Here is a 16,774-nt window from a genome sequence, read left to right as displayed (position 1 = left end):
TATATGAATTGAGCGTCGAGTATTGTTATATTTCTAGTGCTAAATACACGTCAGTCACGACCTCATGCGATGCGAAAAAGGAAGTTGAGAGGAAGTCCGATTTCACGGACGTTTTTTGTTTTTACAACTACGAGAGGTTGGTACGACTGCAAGTGAGAGGAGAGAAGCAGCTGGAAATAGCAGTAGATATTTTGTCACGACATTTATGACATCAATAGTTTTCGATTTTGTTCCACAACTTGGTACGAGAAGAAAGTAATATATTCGTATATACGATAAACCTAGACACATACGTGAGTAAGAGCTTTCATAACGTATCTCTACACTACACTCAGCGATGTATAAATAATTTTATTATTGCAATATAAACCGATGTTTTGATAACGAAAATATCATCGCTTACACATCACCTTCGACTTACATTCTACGACTGGACTTTAAGGCACATTTATCCTGATACGAGTAGCAGAATACGAAGGTATCCTCTTACCGTTCGTTACGTAATAATGTAAATATGTACACTCGGTAATATCTTGATGTTTTTGTGACATTCAATCCGCCCTTAACCCCACTGACGATAAGCCAATTCTGCTATTATTATCGTTGAATATATCACTCGGTATAACGCAACTTCAAAAGGAATCATTTCCTCAAGTTAAGCTACGAGATTTACCATCGAGACATCGGCCGTGTACTGCATTTTTGCACAGCAATGACTTTCCTTTTCAGCTACATTGGTGGTGAAGCAAATATTACCAACATAACTCAACCAACATGACGGAGGACATGTTAGGGTCAGACATATGCAGGGTCTGCAGATCCGAAGGCTTGGCGGATAGACCGCTGTTCCACCCATGCATTTGCACTGGCAGTATTAAATGGATACATCAGGAGTGCTTGGTGCAGTGGATGCGGTATTCACGGAAAGAGTACTGCGAATTATGTGGCTACCGCTTTTCCTTTACACCAATCTACAGTCCTGACATGCCCAGACGTCTTCCTCTCCGAGATGTGGTCGGCGGCCTGCTTTCCAGCATTGTTACAGCCGTCAAATATTGGCTTCATTACACCTTGGTCGCCATTGCATGGCTCGGCATTGTTCCGCTCACAGCCTGTCGAACTTATCGCACTCTTTTCAGCGGTTCTCTGGATCTAGTTCGGGTTAGTTGTCTAGATATATCTGCAGCCATCCAAATATTTCGCAGATTTGTAAAAGAAAATCATTGTATTTTTTTCTCAGATAATGTCGCTGCCGATGGATATGCTTTCAACCGAAAATTTATCCTCGGATGTGTTTCATGGGTGCTTCGTAGTCACCTGCACTCTTTTCGGTTTCATCGGGCTGATTTGGCTGCGTGAACAAATTCTCCATGCTGGAGGACCCGATTGGCTTGAGAGAGACAATGTACAGTTGCCTCCGGTCGATAACCCCCCTCATCGAGACGGTCAGGATGGTCAAGCAGGACAGGACCAGCCTGCGGATAATCAGCCGCAAGCTCAAGATAATAACAATGTACCTCCCTTTGTTGACGAACCTCCCATCTTGCAGGAAAGACAACACAATATCGAAGGTTACTTGAAATTGATGCAACAACAACAATCCTGCTGTGTGATTGTTGATCAAGAACATTTTTTTTTTCAAGTACTGGTAATGTTTCTTTAATATCCATAGAAAACCAACATGAAATTCGGCCAGATCCTGATATAGGCGAAGGAATCCTAAACAACGCTCCCCCAAATCCAGAGGAGTATATCTTAAACCCAGAAGTTGGTGAAAATAATGTAGGGAATCCGGATGGAGCACTCAGAGGTGAAGAAGAAGAAGCAGTATTTCCTCCCAGGGACGAGCCAGGCATAGATGGGGCTCAGCCCAATGTCCAGGCTGGAGCAGGATGGAGAGCACAAGGTCAAGGCCAGGGGGAGGCTGAAGAAGCAAATTGGAATCCCATGGAATGGGATCGACCAGCAGAAGAGCTGACTTGGGAGCGACTGTTGGGATTAGACGGGTCACTTCTTTTCATTGAACATGTTTTCTGGGTAGTTTCGTTAAACACTCTGTTCATAATGGTGAGCATAGAGAGATCGCAGACACACGAAGCTATTTTTGAGATGTCTCAAATCAGTTACGTTACTAATTCATTTTTCGTTCTAGGTTTTTGCGTTCTGCCCCTATCATATTGGACACATCACAATAGCATGGCTAGGTCTACAAGACCATGTAACAGCCTCGCATTTTGAGGGACTGGTAACAACGCTTTGCGGCTACTGTGTGATAGCTGTTTCTATGGTGGTTTTGCACACACTAGCAGCTCTTCTTGGTTTGCAGCGATCCCAGAGGGTTTTAGGCCTCTGTTACGTTGTTGTGAAGGTTTCTTTATTGTCAGTTGTAGAGATAGGAGTCTTGCCGCTCGTGTGCGGTTGGTGGCTTGACATTTGTTCGCTCGCGATGTTTGACGCCAGTCTCAGAGACAGAGAATCTTCGTTTAGACTAGCGCCTGGAACTTCAATGTTTATTCACTGGCTTGTCGGAATGGTTTATATATATTATTTCGCCTCGTTTATTCTACTTCTGAGAGAAGTCGTGAGGCCAGGGGTTCTCTGGTTTCTCAGAAACTTAAATGATCCGGATTTCTCGCCTATCCAAGAGATGATCCATCTACCACTACTCAGACACGCCCGAAGGCTCGTCGCGTCTGCAGTCATATTTGGAACTGTCGTGCTTCTGGTACTCTGGTTGCCAGTTAAGCTACTCAGGTGGGGATGGCCAGGATTTCTTCCCTACACCGTCACTGTGCAGAGCGAAGCACAGGTAAACCAAATGACGATTTTCCAATCACAGTTAATGTTATTCATTAAGCAACTAATTTTTTATGCAAAATTTTTAATTTCTAACTATGAAAAACCATTTTATCTAGGTGAGTGAATTATCGCTCGAATTGTTGTTGCTACAAGTCATTCTTCCCGCGTTGTTGGAGCAGTCGCACACTCGTACATGGCTAAAAGCCTTGTTGCGAGGTTGGTGCAAAGTTGTTGCCTGGTTTCTGGACCTTCAATCCTATTTACTGAGGGACCAGAGCAATGAGCCGGAACCTGCGGTGATAGATGAACCTCAGCATCCTCACCTTGCTGCAGCTCATCAAGCTCTTGTACAGAGGGAGAGACCAGTGGGTTATCAGTCATACGACCCACCGCGATGGTTCCCTGCAAGACTAGTTGGTCTTTTATTATGTGTATGCATATCGCTGGTGGTTTCAAGCCTCATCGCAATGACTCTACCTGTATGGCTCGGACGACGAGTAATGGCTCTTTGGATGGTCGGTGCACCTGCACCTTCGCCACCAGTCATGGCACCAACGGTAGCAGCGACTGGTGAGTAACTTTGATCAATATACTTTCACAGAGTGCTGAAATATCAGATTTTTCAAAATGTTGAATGATGTTCATATTTTCAGATGGAAGCGAAGCTGTCGTTACGCTTTCAGGAAGAGTGCACGAAGTTTATACCGTAGCTTGCGGCACTTATGTGTGCTGGGCTGCTGCTAGAGGATTGGCTCTGGCTTTATCGTGGCTTCCTCGAGGTCGCAGGGCAGTATTGGACAGAATCAAGCACTGGGCAGTCTTGGGACTAAAAGCTTCCGTTGCGTTTGTCCTGTTAGTGGGTGTGATACCCTTACTTTTCGGGCTTCTCCTCGAGTTGGTTGTGGTTGTGCCATTGAGGGTGCCGTTGGAACAGAACCCGATTTTATTTGTGTGGCAAGACTGGGCGTTGGGTGTACTTTATACAAAAATAGCAACCGCCGTGACGATGATGGGGCCTGAGTGGAGGCTGCGTTTGGCGATTGAGCGAGCGTACAATGACGGCATCAGAGAGATGGATTTAAAGTTCGTAGTCACTGAGCTAGCTGCACCCGTAATTTGCTGCTTTGGGCTGGCACTTGCGATCCCATATGCAGTAGCGTACGGAATTATTCCTTTATTTGTCACCAACTTACAAACTCAGATACTGATCGCCAGGCGTCTTTACCCATTTCTACTATTGGTGAATTTGGTATGCATACTTATAAGCTTTCAAGTACGCCAGTTCAAAAAACTTTACGAACATATTAAAAATGACAAATACTTGGTCGGACAGCGTCTTGTAAACTATGAACATCGCAACAAAGCACAACAACAACAACAGCAGCAACAAAGATCTAGCTAACGCTCTGTTTCCTACATTGTGCATAGAGATTAAGGAGAAGAAAAAAAACGCAACGTAGTAGGCTAGCTTCGTGTACATTCTTAATCAATTAACTAAAACCCTTTATCTTATTCAATTTATAACAATTGATATCTTACGTCAACCATGATTTAATTTTTAATATTCTTAATATATATATTTATGTAAGCCGAACCTAAATAAATTACAAAGACTGTTTCTTTTCCAAAAAAAAAGAATATAGAAAAGAGAACATAATTTTTCTTGAATTTTAAGTTTTTACTACCGATACATAAATATATTACTTTCTTTCCTTCCCGCATTCAAGCAAAAATTCGTATTTCCTGTGTACAGATACCTAGTATTTCTTGTGATAACAAAGTCAAGTAAAATAAGTATTCAGAATATTAAACAGAGATTAGCTAACATTTCGTTATCTTCTCGTATACAATATGCACAATTAACTTCTTATTCACTCAAGTTTGAGTTTTCCCATCACTAGATTATTAAGTTCTCGTACATTAAAATTTGAATAATTACAGCATCGTACTGTTAAGTGTAAATAACTAAATAAAAATCTATTCGTAAGGCTAAATAAGCGTTGAAATCCAATCCCCAGAAGTTTATATTACATCAAAGTTTGCTCAAGTGTAGAGTCACGACTTCAAAATATTGTAAATAATCTTATACCAAGATCTGATTTCTTATGATTGATTAATTTAAAAGTACCCGTTAATTTCTGAGACAGTGTAATCAAATTGGACAGCTATAATTCTAACTGTATGAACTCCGTTGCAGTTAATTACGGCACTTATGACACACAAGTGCTATCAATATCGTATCATGGAGTGTGTTTGTTTGATTGTCAAATCTGATATTGATAGCTTGAGACTGGCGACTGACAATAACTTTCTGTTACAGACTTTATAATGAATGTCAGACACTCAGGCTAATTTATTCGACACAAACATACCGAATTACTCAGTAAACCAATCTTAATATCGTGGCATGTATTTGTATAGCTAAATTTCCGAAACGGAGGGTGCGGAGAGGGGCAATTCATATCTATATGATCGTAACTCTATAGCGATATTTAGGAAAAAAAATGTTCTCCAAAAGCAAAAAAGCTGTTTGCTATTTCTGTTTTTCTAAAAATTCAATATCGGGTAAAACGGAAAAACGTATATATATTCACAAAACATGATGATAAAAATATACAGTATTTGTAGAGGATACATCAAAATTGTAGGAGTCAATTTGCGGCGAAAAAAAAATATTTCGTGAGTATATAATTATTCCTTATATTAAATACAATGATTGTGCTATATTCCATTGAACTGCGTCAATAATTCGAATGGTCGTTTATAATGTTTGTACTGAGGCTTGAATGTCAAGTGGCGTCGGCGGTAGTAACTCTCCAAGTAAACGATTCTTTGCCGGATCTTTTCCGACCCGAACATTTACTATGCTAAATATATTGATCACCTGCAAATGACGAGTGGAAATTAAACCCAATTGCGCATAGCCCAATACCGAATATGCAAAGCGACAGAGGTGACTCAGCATTATTTTTACTTACTTGAGACATATTTAAATGTTTCCACACAATCGTTACTGTTTGTATATCGTCTTCCTTGACGTGATGAACTGAGGCGACCTTTTCCAGCTCAGCAAAATAAATTCGCAAGTTAATACCCATTGTGTAAAGTATAATATCAATGCTTCGATCCTTTACGTCAACTGTGATGGCAGTGGTATTTACAGGCCCTGTAAGACCCACGAGATAGGTCAGGTACAATTCGCTGGAAACCTCTTGGGCTAGTTTGGCATTGTATTTCTGTCTGTTGCAATTCATTGCTATCCTGCAATTTGTAAGAATAATATTTACGTGTCGATCAAGAAAGCAGTAACAATTGTTACCAGAATGTCGCACTCTGTACTTTGCAACTTTTGCATTTACAGACATTCAGCAACGCTTATCTAAAGATTAATACGCCAAAATTATTCGGGAAAGAGGTACAAAAAGTGGAGAAGATTATCCCACTTCTGATTTTTTATTGTTAAAACTTACTCAGCGCATAGACTCCGCGTCCACTTAGGAACTGGTAAAGCGTTCTGAATGGATGCATGCAGTAATCGGTGCACTATGCAATCAGAGTACCTTCTGATCGGCGATGTAAAGTGCGTATAGAGAGGAACATTTAAAGCATAATGTTTCAATTTTTCAGCGTCCATTTTGACCGAGGTACAAAAATATCTGGCGCGCTACAAGAGGAAAATTACTGTTTAAGAGACAGAAAAAAAAACATTGAAAAACCAGTCAGATGTAGTTGTGGACCTTATTCGGTAAAGTACATGCGTCTTGTTTAGTCACACCATTGCAGCTGCGATTATCTGCTTTCTACCAATTCTCTAGATACTGTCAGGTCATTTTTAAATCAAACGAATCATACTTACTGCCATAGTTTTCGCACAGAGTACGTTCATCACTACAGCCCTGCACTTTGCCAGGTAAAAGTCTTCGGAACTACCACAAGGATTTGGTTGGTATCTAACTAGACTGGCCTGCAGGGCACCTGCGCTCTCAATATCTATATGGATCCCAAGCTTTTCAAGCATTGCCTGAGTTTTGGACAGATTTCGCATTATAGGGGGCTGATGACAGCGCAACAAGGAAACGTCAGGTAAATTTTCATAGAGATGCGTGGCTACAGTCATGTTTGCCAAGAGCATAAACTCCTCAATCAACCTACGAAGAATAAAAACTGGTAAATTGCGAATGTTAAGCCAAATTTCAAACTAAACTCCGTGTATATTTGTCTGCTTTGCACCTGTTACTATCTTTTTGTTCCTCCAACGTAAACGATACAGGTAATCCTGTCTCTCTGTCGACGATTACATGCAGCTTTGGCTGATCTATCCTAAGCGACCCATTCTCAAACCTTTTTTCCCTGATTTTCACGGCTAGATTATTTAAATTGTTTACAACGGTACACAGGTCTGAAATTGTGTAGGGTCCTTTGATCACAGGGATCTCGTCTTTCGACCACTCCTTACTGGGATTCACGATCATGACTTGAGCATGCTCGTAGGCAAACTGACAGCACGAATTGATAACAGTTTTAGCAAATCTGTGCCTGACTACCTCACCTTCTGGCGTCATTTCAAATATAACAGAAAAAGCAAGCTTATCATAGCCTGGCAGAAGAGAACACACGTTGCACAGTTGTTTAGGCAGCATGTGGTATACATTATCTGATAAGTAAATGGTCGTCGCGCGCCGTGCGACTGCCTTGTCCAATGGCGTGAATGCATTCAGGTAATGCGTTACGTCTGCAATATGGACTCCCACCTATAACGAGCAAGAAATTCGTTGACTCAGGATAACAATACAGGGTAAATCTTGGAGTATATTAGTTACTTCAAAGTTTCCATTCTCCATGGGTCTGCACGACATTGCATCGTCCAAATCTGCCGCAGTTGCTGGATCTATGGTGAAAATACATTGTTTCCTCCAGTCTTCTCGACCATCGATATCTGCTGCGATAGGCTGGTAGTCACTTGGCGGCAGGTCTTGCGTTAATTCTGGACTGTAGGGTGTTACATCCAGGTCATATTCAAGCACAATCGCGCTAGACTCTGCCCTGAGATCTCCTGTTTCACCTATGCATTTCAGAATTTTCCTGCAATTTAAAAAAACTTTTAGTAGGGTACACGATCATGTCGATTTGCTAATTCAGAGGATATAAGATAGATTTTGAAATTAAATTTGCTATTTTCTGTGCTTAGTTTTACATATTTGATTCTACAAAAAAATTATTACTCTCTCTAAATTGAATGATCATAACTCATCGGAAAGAATTTTAAATCAGCACAATTCAAAGCAGAATTTTAGTCATTAGTCAACATAGAGATACTCTAATGCTGATGCTATTTCATTTATTCGGTTTAAACACATACCCTCGAGCATATCGGACATCATTCCACGATGTGATTTCGGCCAAAAACATAATATTGGCATAAGATTCTGGATCGTTATAGAAGTTGGGCGGCCAGTAACTGGAATCAATATTTAATCGAGGTACTTTGTGGTCCCTGGGTGCGAATAGAGCAATTCGATTATTTTTATCAGGCATGACTTTGAGAAACCCGACCGCTTTTCTCGTGTGAATTTTCTCTAATATACAAACAACTGTTGCAGTCTTTTGCGGTTTATCTGATTTCAAATTACGCCACTTATCGGCAGGATTTATTTTCACAACTACCAGATCTCCCTCTAGGGCCCTGTTTCTATCATGAATTCCATCTATCAAAATATCCATCTCGTCATTAGCCATCGCGACATAAGCTTCTTTGAAAGACTTTGCATTTATCCTTATGTTTCCTTCCACATATTCAATTTCCTTCGAATTTTGATCAGCTAATAACTTTCTTATTACTGTTTGAGGTATATAATCTGGGAAGGTATTTTTGTTCCCTTTTTTATTCTCAGTGCTTTTACCCGGAGTGTCTACAACTTTATTTTTTCTTATATTTCGCGCTGCATCACCAACAGCAATTTTTATGCTGAGATTTTCAGTCTGCTCTTGAACGACTTGTTTGTTTTTCCTCGGATCATTTTTCTTCCACTTTTTCGGCAGCTTCTTTTCATTCGTTAAGTTTACCCCTTGATTTTGGATAATTTGTGGAACAATGGGCGTCTGAATATGGTTGACAACCGTCGCATTAGTCTGTTGGTATAAGAAAAGAATGATTAAACAATACTTTCGTTGAGAAGCCTTAATTCAAATGTGGAATTACCTGCTTCTGGAGCACAGTGTTCACCTGAATGGCAGGCGAGATGACGGAGTTACTGTCAATACTGTTCGATCCTTGGTTAGAGACCTTTGGTCTTCTAGGGGGTCGTTTTTTAGGCTGCACTTCTATTTTTTGTAAAGCAGTAGCAAGCATTTGTTCAACAGTCAACGGATTCGGTCTGTTGTTGCCTCGTTTACCTCGGCGAGATTTTTTTGCGATTACTGAGCTCTCAGACCCCCGCGGTCCGCCGTTGTCAGACATGATATAATATTCGCGAAATACGAGTTTTCACAATATTTTATTACGCGAGTTTGTAAATTCAGTATAAAAAGTAAATTTATGTACAATGTGTATAATGGAAAGAAACTAACAAATCAAAAAACGGTAAAATAATCCCCTAACCAAAGGCTATACGACTTTGACAGGTAGCGTCAGAGATGTTACTGGAGTCGATGGCTGAGAAGTTTTTCGCAACATTGCTCAATCGAAATATGTCTCCTTTTTTTTCTTCTATTTTTGCCAAGGAATTTTGGGACTGCCAGAATGACACACGGCTAGGTTACCCCCTGACCTCATAAGCAAAGTGGAGAAATCAGCTGTCACTTTACTATGCGTTCTCTAACCTTTTTTTGCCTCTTACCCTTGTTGACTTTTGTCATAGCGACGCCAATGCTCGACCGACGAACTTAGCACGAATTTCCGGTCTTCATCTGCTCATGCCAAACTCATCGTCTATCTATATGTCTGTCCGTATATGTTCGCTTTATCTCCAGAATTACCACTGAACTCTATTCTAATCCAATTTTGTTTTTTTCTGTGGTTAGCTACTAGCTAATTTAGTCATAGAAAAAAATTATCTTCAAAAGTTTTCAAAGTCTTGACGAGCTGTAACAAAGAAAGTTCGGGAAAGTAAATGCTATGTTTATTACCTAGTTTTACCTAAAGAAGTATTTAAAACTATTCCTGGACGGAGCCGCAACGGACTCTATGGACAATCCATATGGGATAATCTCAGGATAAACCATGAATGTTTTATTTGCCACCTTTCGAAAACGAAAGAACTAAAAGACTCATGTGATTGGTCAATATTCAAAAATCAGCCCCAACTGGTAACTTCTTTCAATCCTTTCGTTTCCCAAAGGTGGCAAATAAAATGCACTCTACGTTTCGTGTCCCAGTTTTAATTACTTTTAAGAAGGCAACGTATGGAAAAAATCATTTTATTGATAGTGTTTAGAAATGTATAGATTTGTATCCGGTAATTATTGTAAATGAGCCAAGCGACCGCACATTCTTTACATTTCCCCGGCAATCACTTGAGTCTAACTAGATTCCACGTGGTGCACGACTGTCCTGTAGAATCTAGATCAAGAATGATGTTCTAGGTTGATTATAAGTTTTCTATGGTTCGATCCCTCTTTCCGTCCCGAGCCGTGAAAAAGGTAAGACCTCCAAGGAGTTTAAAGAGCTGTTAATGATCTTAGTTTTGAATTAATTGTTATCTGTATGTGAATACTGAATTTATGATGTGAAATACAAGAAGCCGCCAACTTGCCACTAATAACCACACTTGTCTTTCGTTTTACAGACATCACGCGGCAGTTGAAAAACAGCGAGCGCTGAAAACGAAAACTTCGATTTTTAGCATTTACAATCCGCTCGTAAGTAAGGGGACTGGGACAGCAGCGACCAAGATAAATTGAAGATGTGAGTAAACGTGTTTAATGATCCGTACGCGCATCTATTGTGGCAATTATAATTAGTTTTTTTAATTTCGTTCAGACTCCAAACGAACATGATCAATAACCGGATTTTCGTCACTCGGCGGACAATCGATGTTGCTGCCGCTCTTCTTGGCTTCTCGCCGACGTAATTATTTACTGATTTTATATTTGGTTACGCTTACGTGTTTGTGATTTTTTAAAGAATTCATCATTTCCGCATCGTGCTTTTTCGTTCGAAATTAAGTCCATTACATTAACCGCATGTATTGATGTTTCGTCTGGTACAGGGATATCCCCCCTCCTCTGCTTTTGTGAAATTTACAATATGGCGCTCTGTGACTACCACGTTTATGCAATCGTTTTCGCATCGAAACAATGGAAAATCGATTTCATACCTAATAATAATTACCGATGAAAGCTGTTTCTATCAATGATCACCATATTATGAATTTCATTGCTGCCCATTGGTCAGAGATAATTGTGTAGTGGCATAATTTTTTAACCTCTCATGGTCACACTGGGTAGAATCGACCCGTCGATCATCTTTGGCCTTAATATTTAATTTATTAGATTTTTTGAGTGGAAGTATTCGTTACGCGCATTGACCTCCATATGATTTTTTTTAAAGAGTTGACCATTTTATTTCTTATGAATAAATTTTTCGTACATCATCTAGAATGTTCAAAGCATGTTCCGTCATTTTCTGAACCACTTCGGACGGATAGTTCGCTTACAATACCTTTTTGGAAATCGACAAGGTATAATCGACCCAGTGTAACGACTGTGGTTGAATTTGGAAGTGTGACCACGAAGGGTTAATCATTAGACTATTCAGTTCAGTTCTCAATAGTTCCGCACAAAAAAAAAAACCATCAGTAATGCCTCCCAAGCATGACAAGATCCATATAAAAAAAATGATGAATTTGACATTCCACCTGTTTTTTCTGCTTAATAACCAAATAAGTATCTATGCTGCTTGGATAACGATGACAACGATAACAAAAGCTACTAACAAGTCGTAACATTGTCTATATTAATCCTTCATGTGAACATGTATGAAGATTTATAATATACAGCATGGTATAATACAAATTGAATTGTTTTTTGAAGTTTACGAATCATATTTGAATTTAGTAATGTTCTTTTCACTCCAATTTTTTTTCTTATTTTACTGGAGCAGCAGAAACTGTTTCTAAAGTTAACCCTTGATACTGCGGGTAGAAAAAAAATTCTTGAATAAAGATTATCATAAGTGCGAATGAAGGATTGAACACATAGACAATCAAAAATTACGCTGTATTGGCTGAGCAATATAATGGTTACTTGTGTTATATATTTTTTGACATTCCACAAGATAACGTTAACACATCGTTTTAGGACCTATGGTGGCTCAATTGCTGGATACCATAGTGGAGGTGGTCGCGATGGAGCTGGCGGGGGCCAGAGATATGGGTATGGAGGTGGAGGCAGTTACAGTAGTCGTTTTGGTGGCAGAGGAGGAGGTGGAGGTGTCAGCAACCGTGTGGCTGGCAACAATCTGAGGAAACCAAACTGGGACTATGAGGACCTGAAACCATTCAAAAAAGACTTCTATGTTCCCCACTCTAACGTGTCCAGCCGACCGCCTCACGAGGTGGAAATTTACAGAGGAGACAAGCAGATCCTTCTCAAGGGCGACAGCGTTCCAAACCCCATTCAGTATTTCGAAGAGGGAAATTTTCCTGACTATGTAATACAGAAAATCAAAAAGCAGGGATTTGCAGAACCAACGCCGATTCAGGCTCAGGGCTGGCCCATTGCCATGTCGGGACAGAACATGGTCGGCGTCGCTCAAACCGGTTCAGGAAAAACTCTAGGTTACATACTCCCAGCCATTGTTCATATCAACAATCAGCAGCCTCTGAATCGCGGCGATGGACCTATCGCTTTGATCCTTGCACCGACCAGAGAACTCGCACAGCAAATTCAGACAGTTGCGGCAGAATATGGCTCTCTTTCCTCTGTCAGAAGCACGTGCATATTTGGCGGAGCACCTAGGGGCGGCCAGGTTCGAGATCTGGAGGGAGGGGTCGAGATTTGCATTGCCACTCCTGGTCGCCTGATAGATTTTCTTGAACAGGGAATTACCAATTTACAGAGATGCACGTACTTGGTGTTAGACGAAGCTGACAGAATGCTTGATATGGGATTTGAACCTCAGATCAGAAAAATTATTGAGCAGATTAGACCTGACAGACAAGTACTTATGTGGTCTGCAACTTGGCCAAAGGAAGTTCGCAACCTTGCTGAAGAGTATTTAACTAACTACACACAGCTGAATATAGGCTCGCTCACTCTTTGTGCAAATCACAACATTCTTCAGATTATCGATGTTTGCCAAGAGCATGAAAAAGGAACCAAGTAAGTTGATAGTCAAGTTTTATTATCATATGAAAGAAGTAAACTGCTTCTATGTGAAACTCAATCAAACACTTTAGTCATTACCATGTTCAAATGATGACACAAGCTTCTGAGTATTTTTGTGATGTTATTTGTATACACCATAATTACCTCTAAGAAGAACTGATTATTTATATTAACAAAATAATCGTCTATGGATAATTTAAATACGTCGAGGTTGAGAATAATTGAATATTGGTTGGATTACAGACTGGAAAGCCTGCTGCAAGAAATCGGAAGCGTTAATGAAGACGGCGGAAAGACGATTATATTTGTTGCTACTAAAAAAAAGGCTGAAAGCATCACAAGAAGGATCCGACAGTACGGATGGCCAGCAGTATGCATGCATGGCGATAAATCGCAGAATGAGCGTGATAACATTCTCAGAGGTATGTACACAGATATTTTCAGTATAGTGAAAACCACAATTCTACAAATTGAAGATACTTTTCTTCAATTAGATTAATAAATACTGGATTCTGATAATATGTTTCTTCATATTCTCCAGTATGTAAAAATCCACTCTGTTTGATCTGATAGATTCTAGTCGCAGGTTTTGTAAGTCCAAAAATGAAGGTGTTCAATGTGTTCCTTTTTTTTCAGAGTTTAGAAACAAGAAGGGTTCAATCCTTGTAGCGACAGATGTTGCTGCACGTGGCCTGGGTATGTTTCAAGTAAAATTTTCACCTGTTCCTAACTTTTTTTTAAATCGTATTTAGAATCGGGGTTTATCTTGCTTCGTGTTACGTGAATAGTTTTTCAAATCACTATAAAACCATTTTGTCCAAAGTGGCGTAGTAGCACAGACTGGTTATATGAAGCGATGTCTCACTGTTTGGAATTTGGACGGAGATTGGCTTATTTTTTATTTCAGTTGCGTTTAAACTATACTACAAAAAGGAGTAATTAGATCTCAATACATACGAACCGGGACTATTCGTTGTAGCAATGATGACTTTGAGCTGAAACTCTTGAAACTTGAAGTCTAGCAATGATTCTAAGAATTGGTTTTCCATCCCATAGCAAATTATCATGATAACTATATACTCGCACAATATTTTACTCTCATCATTGCAGAATTGAACTTATTAGGAATACCATTGGTATCTACAATTAAAGGTACTATACCTTATTTACAAGACAAAACGTATGTTGCGAATTAATGAGATGAGTTCCCACGATGCTTCAATATTTCATTGCAAGGAAAAGTTAATTGAGTTTATTCCAGCCCATTACTGATATGATGAATGATTTTTTAAATAGAGTAACTAAAATTGGTTTGTACATTGCAGACCATTCTTCATTTACTATTTTGTCTAATGTCAGATTATAGAATGTACAAGGTATATGTATTATTTTTTTTCAATCAATTTTTTTTTTATTTCAACCTAGTTCATTTCAGTCAAAAAGTTGCGAATAAATAGTTAAGTAATTTGTCGTGAGTCCGTTAATTTTAAGGGTGAGCATCTAAGAAACTTATGTTAATCAGTCTGGTTGTCCCTTTTGTTTCAGAGGCACATGGTGCACAGATTGATATAAGAGTGTTCAGAAACGGAAAATATTTTTCTGACTTGCTGTGTTCCTAGAAACTATATATAGTATGCTACCTCGGCTAGTATGCGTATATATATCTATATATATATAACATACGTAATAGCGCAATATCGTTTGTGCAATTGTACGTAATGTGCCTCTGGTACTGCCTATGTACCACTTGAGTGTCAGGTGTGGTGCAAAGGTACAAATCGTGCCACGCTGTATGGTTATGGGTAAGAGATGTCGCAGGTTCGGTACATTGAACATGTCAGTACAACCATACCACTCTCTATAATCAAGCCACAGCAAATGTGAGACAATAATCTATTGATTTTGCTACTATCGCTACTCACTGCTCAATGAGGATTAGTAAGGCGGAACTTACTTTGTCAACTAGACTCGTTATTGAGGGTAAACGTTTATCAAGATCGCTGTTAGCTGGAATACAATATCTAATGGTTTGTATTTTCACAATCCAACCTCTCTATCATTATACCCTCGGGTAACACAAATCACTAACTCAACATACCACAACGTCGATATTTGCGTAAACTTTGCACATCTTATATTAACACAATATTTATGTCAAAAGAATAATGCAACACTCTCGCATCTAGCTCGGAGATAATATATTAATATTTGACTCTCGACACTTGAGGGCTCAACGCTTTGTGTTACATTCTTTAAAATTACTGTCACTTTATCTAAATTTAATTTTAGTCTTCAAAACAAATTACAGTCCTAAAAATTCCATATAGTTTTCACAACAACGTGGCAATACAATTAATTTTACCGATTTATTAAAAAGAGGAACATTTTTTTTTTTTTTTAGTTTAATCTCTAATCAGAACTCTTTGATTAGAACTGACTAGATTATGACTATTCGTTTAGATGTGGATGATGTAAGGTACGTGATCAATTTCGACTACCCGTCGTCGTCACAAGACTATATTCACAGAATCGGTAGAACGGGCCGATCGCAAAATACAGGAACAAGCTACGCTTTCTTCACCCCACAGGATGCCAGACAAGCCAAGGACTTGATCAATGTACTTCAAGAAGCTAATCAGGTTATCAATCCCAAACTAAGCGAGATGGCTTCGCAAAGTGGCGGTGGCGGCGACGGCGACGGCGACGGCGACGGCGGATACGGAAGCAGGAGTGAGGATCTTTTTGCATAAATCGTTGAACAGTCCAATAGAACCAAGTTTGATTTGTAGTATTACCCATTTAATTTACCAACGCAAATGATAATCTTAAATACTCTTTTACAGATCGTTGGGGAGGCGGACATAGACGCGAGAATGATTATTCTGGCGGTAAGAAGCGGTTCGTTATGGGCCGCAGCTACGGTTATAACAATTACGAATGAGTTCGTTTTTACTAGTTCCTAATGGCGGTACATGGTATACATATTATGATTCGACATGCCTGAAGGATTACCTATCTTGTTAATTGATGTATACTTGACACTACGATTGAGTGAACAAATGGTAGAGTCCGGCAGGACAGTAACCAGAATTTGCTACTTTAAATATCGGCCATTCATATTTATCTACCAAATTCCCCTTATTTATAGGCCGAACTTGAGTTGGTGATTTACGAACGGGATCCTATTTGATTTAGACAATTCTTATTTATGTTATATTGATAATGTTAGATTTGAACCTTATCGATAGCCGCGTGAGGCATACATTTCATATTTCAGTATTCATTCCATATTAGTCTGGAATTCGTAGGTATGCATTTTTTTTTTTTTTTTTTTTTCGTAAACTTTGGTAGAATGAAACTATGCAAGTTTGCATGTAGCTATGCTATGAAACTTCTCGTACATTATCGATGTAACAAGTCTATACGAGGTTAACGATCTGAGTCGATTGAAAAAATTTAATGAGTTATATTTGTGAAAATATTTCATTGTTGTTCCTTCATCGGGCAACTTTTATTTACCTAAAAATGTCAATCTTGTGTACGTCGAAGCTTGAGCACAACATGATCAATAAACTACCATCAATGTATTTACGTCTTATTCTATTATTCCTTCATTGATAAATCACATTATAATCAATAATTCCTTCGC

General features: G+C 39.2%; 3 protein-coding genes across 9 annotated transcripts; 2 read left to right on the top strand and 1 right to left on the bottom strand.

Moving 5' to 3' along the window:
* Window positions 1-132: 132 nt before the first annotated feature.
* On the top strand, window positions 133-4,451 carry LOC124411128 (E3 ubiquitin-protein ligase MARCHF6). Of its 4 annotated transcripts, none has more exons than XM_046890042.1 (7): window positions 133-293; window positions 730-1,161; window positions 1,241-1,571; window positions 1,673-2,067; window positions 2,153-2,809; window positions 2,916-3,369; window positions 3,453-4,451. In XM_046890042.1, exons 2-7 carry the CDS (start codon window positions 775-777, stop codon window positions 4,199-4,201), a joined length of 2,973 nt encoding a protein of 990 aa, XP_046745998.1. In that variant the 5' UTR covers window positions 133-293; window positions 730-774; the 3' UTR covers window positions 4,202-4,451. The 4 variants fall into 4 exon arrangements, with proteins under 4 accessions (XP_046745998.1, XP_046745999.1, XP_046746000.1 ...); XM_046890043.1 differs by having other exon boundaries at window positions 711-1,161; XM_046890044.1 differs by having other exon boundaries at window positions 133-297.
* A 922-nt stretch (window positions 4,452-5,373) lies between these two features.
* LOC124411130 (DIS3-like exonuclease 2) lies at window positions 5,374-9,636 on the bottom strand. 2 transcript variants are annotated; one of them, XM_046890048.1, is made up of 8 exons: window positions 8,999-9,634; window positions 8,159-8,928; window positions 7,620-7,881; window positions 7,030-7,550; window positions 6,656-6,947; window positions 6,270-6,463; window positions 5,778-6,060; window positions 5,374-5,683 (listed from the first exon to the last, which is right to left on the bottom strand). In XM_046890048.1, the coding sequence occupies exons 1-8, from the start codon at window positions 9,254-9,256 to the stop codon at window positions 5,561-5,563; spliced, it is 2,703 nt and encodes a 900-aa protein (XP_046746004.1). In that variant the 5' UTR covers window positions 9,257-9,634; the 3' UTR covers window positions 5,374-5,560. The 2 variants fall into 2 exon arrangements, with proteins under 2 accessions (XP_046746004.1, XP_046746005.1); XM_046890049.1 differs by lacking the exons at window positions 5,374-5,683; window positions 6,270-6,463 and having other exon boundaries at window positions 5,787-6,060; window positions 8,999-9,636.
* Window positions 9,637-10,352: 716 nt separating this feature from the next.
* Window positions 10,353-16,569, top strand: LOC124411703 (ATP-dependent RNA helicase p62-like). 3 transcript variants are annotated; one of them, XR_006929702.1, is made up of 8 exons: window positions 10,353-10,437; window positions 10,584-10,702; window positions 10,773-10,864; window positions 12,097-13,119; window positions 13,369-13,547; window positions 13,762-13,821; window positions 14,671-15,152; window positions 15,586-15,723. XR_006929702.1 is itself a non-coding variant. In XM_046890985.1 (8 exons), exons 3-8 carry the CDS (start codon window positions 10,791-10,793, stop codon window positions 16,064-16,066), a joined length of 1,704 nt encoding a protein of 567 aa, XP_046746941.1. In that variant the 5' UTR covers window positions 10,353-10,437; window positions 10,584-10,702; window positions 10,773-10,790; the 3' UTR covers window positions 16,067-16,569. The 3 variants fall into 3 exon arrangements, 2 of the variants coding, with proteins under 2 accessions (XP_046746941.1, XP_046746942.1); XM_046890985.1 differs by lacking the exon at window positions 14,671-15,152 and adding an exon at window positions 15,969-16,569 and having other exon boundaries at window positions 15,586-15,855; XM_046890986.1 differs by lacking the exons at window positions 10,773-10,864; window positions 14,671-15,152 and adding an exon at window positions 15,969-16,569 and having other exon boundaries at window positions 15,586-15,855.
* Window positions 16,570-16,774: the final 205 nt, after the last annotated feature.

The sequence above is a fragment of the Diprion similis genome, chromosome 10, assembly GCF_021155765.1.
Source record: "Diprion similis isolate iyDipSimi1 chromosome 10, iyDipSimi1.1, whole genome shotgun sequence".
Taxonomy (NCBI): Eukaryota; Metazoa; Arthropoda; class Insecta; order Hymenoptera; family Diprionidae; genus Diprion; species Diprion similis.
Note: the sequence above shows the minus strand (reverse complement) of the source record. Positions and strands in the feature narration are given on the sequence as shown.

Coding starts and splice junctions, on each gene's coding strand:
- LOC124411128 (XM_046890042.1), top strand. CDS start 775: ATGACGGAGGACATGTTAGGGTCAGACATATGCAGGGTCTGCAGATCC. Junction 1,572..1,672: donor AAGACAACACAATATCGAAG/GTTACTTGAAAT, acceptor TAATATCCATAG/AAAACCAACATGAAATTCGG. Junction 3,370..3,452: donor ACCAACGGTAGCAGCGACTG/GTGAGTAACTTT, acceptor TCATATTTTCAG/ATGGAAGCGAAGCTGTCGTT.
- LOC124411130 (XM_046890048.1), bottom strand. CDS start 9,256: ATGTCTGACAACGGCGGACCGCGGGGGTCTGAGAGCTCAGTAATCGCA. Junction 7,882..8,158: donor GATGTCCGATATGCTCGAGG/GTATGTGTTTAA, acceptor TTTAAATTGCAG/GAAAATTCTGAAATGCATAG. Junction 6,948..7,029: donor GAACAAAAAGATAGTAACAG/GTGCAAAGCAGA, acceptor TATTCTTCGTAG/GTTGATTGAGGAGTTTATGC.
- LOC124411703 (XM_046890985.1), top strand. CDS start 10,791: ATGATCAATAACCGGATTTTCGTCACTCGGCGGACAATCGATGTTGCT. Junction 13,120..13,368: donor GAGCATGAAAAAGGAACCAA/GTAAGTTGATAG, acceptor GTTGGATTACAG/ACTGGAAAGCCTGCTGCAAG. Junction 15,856..15,968: donor CGGCGGATACGGAAGCAGGA/GTGAGGATCTTT, acceptor ACTCTTTTACAG/ATCGTTGGGGAGGCGGACAT.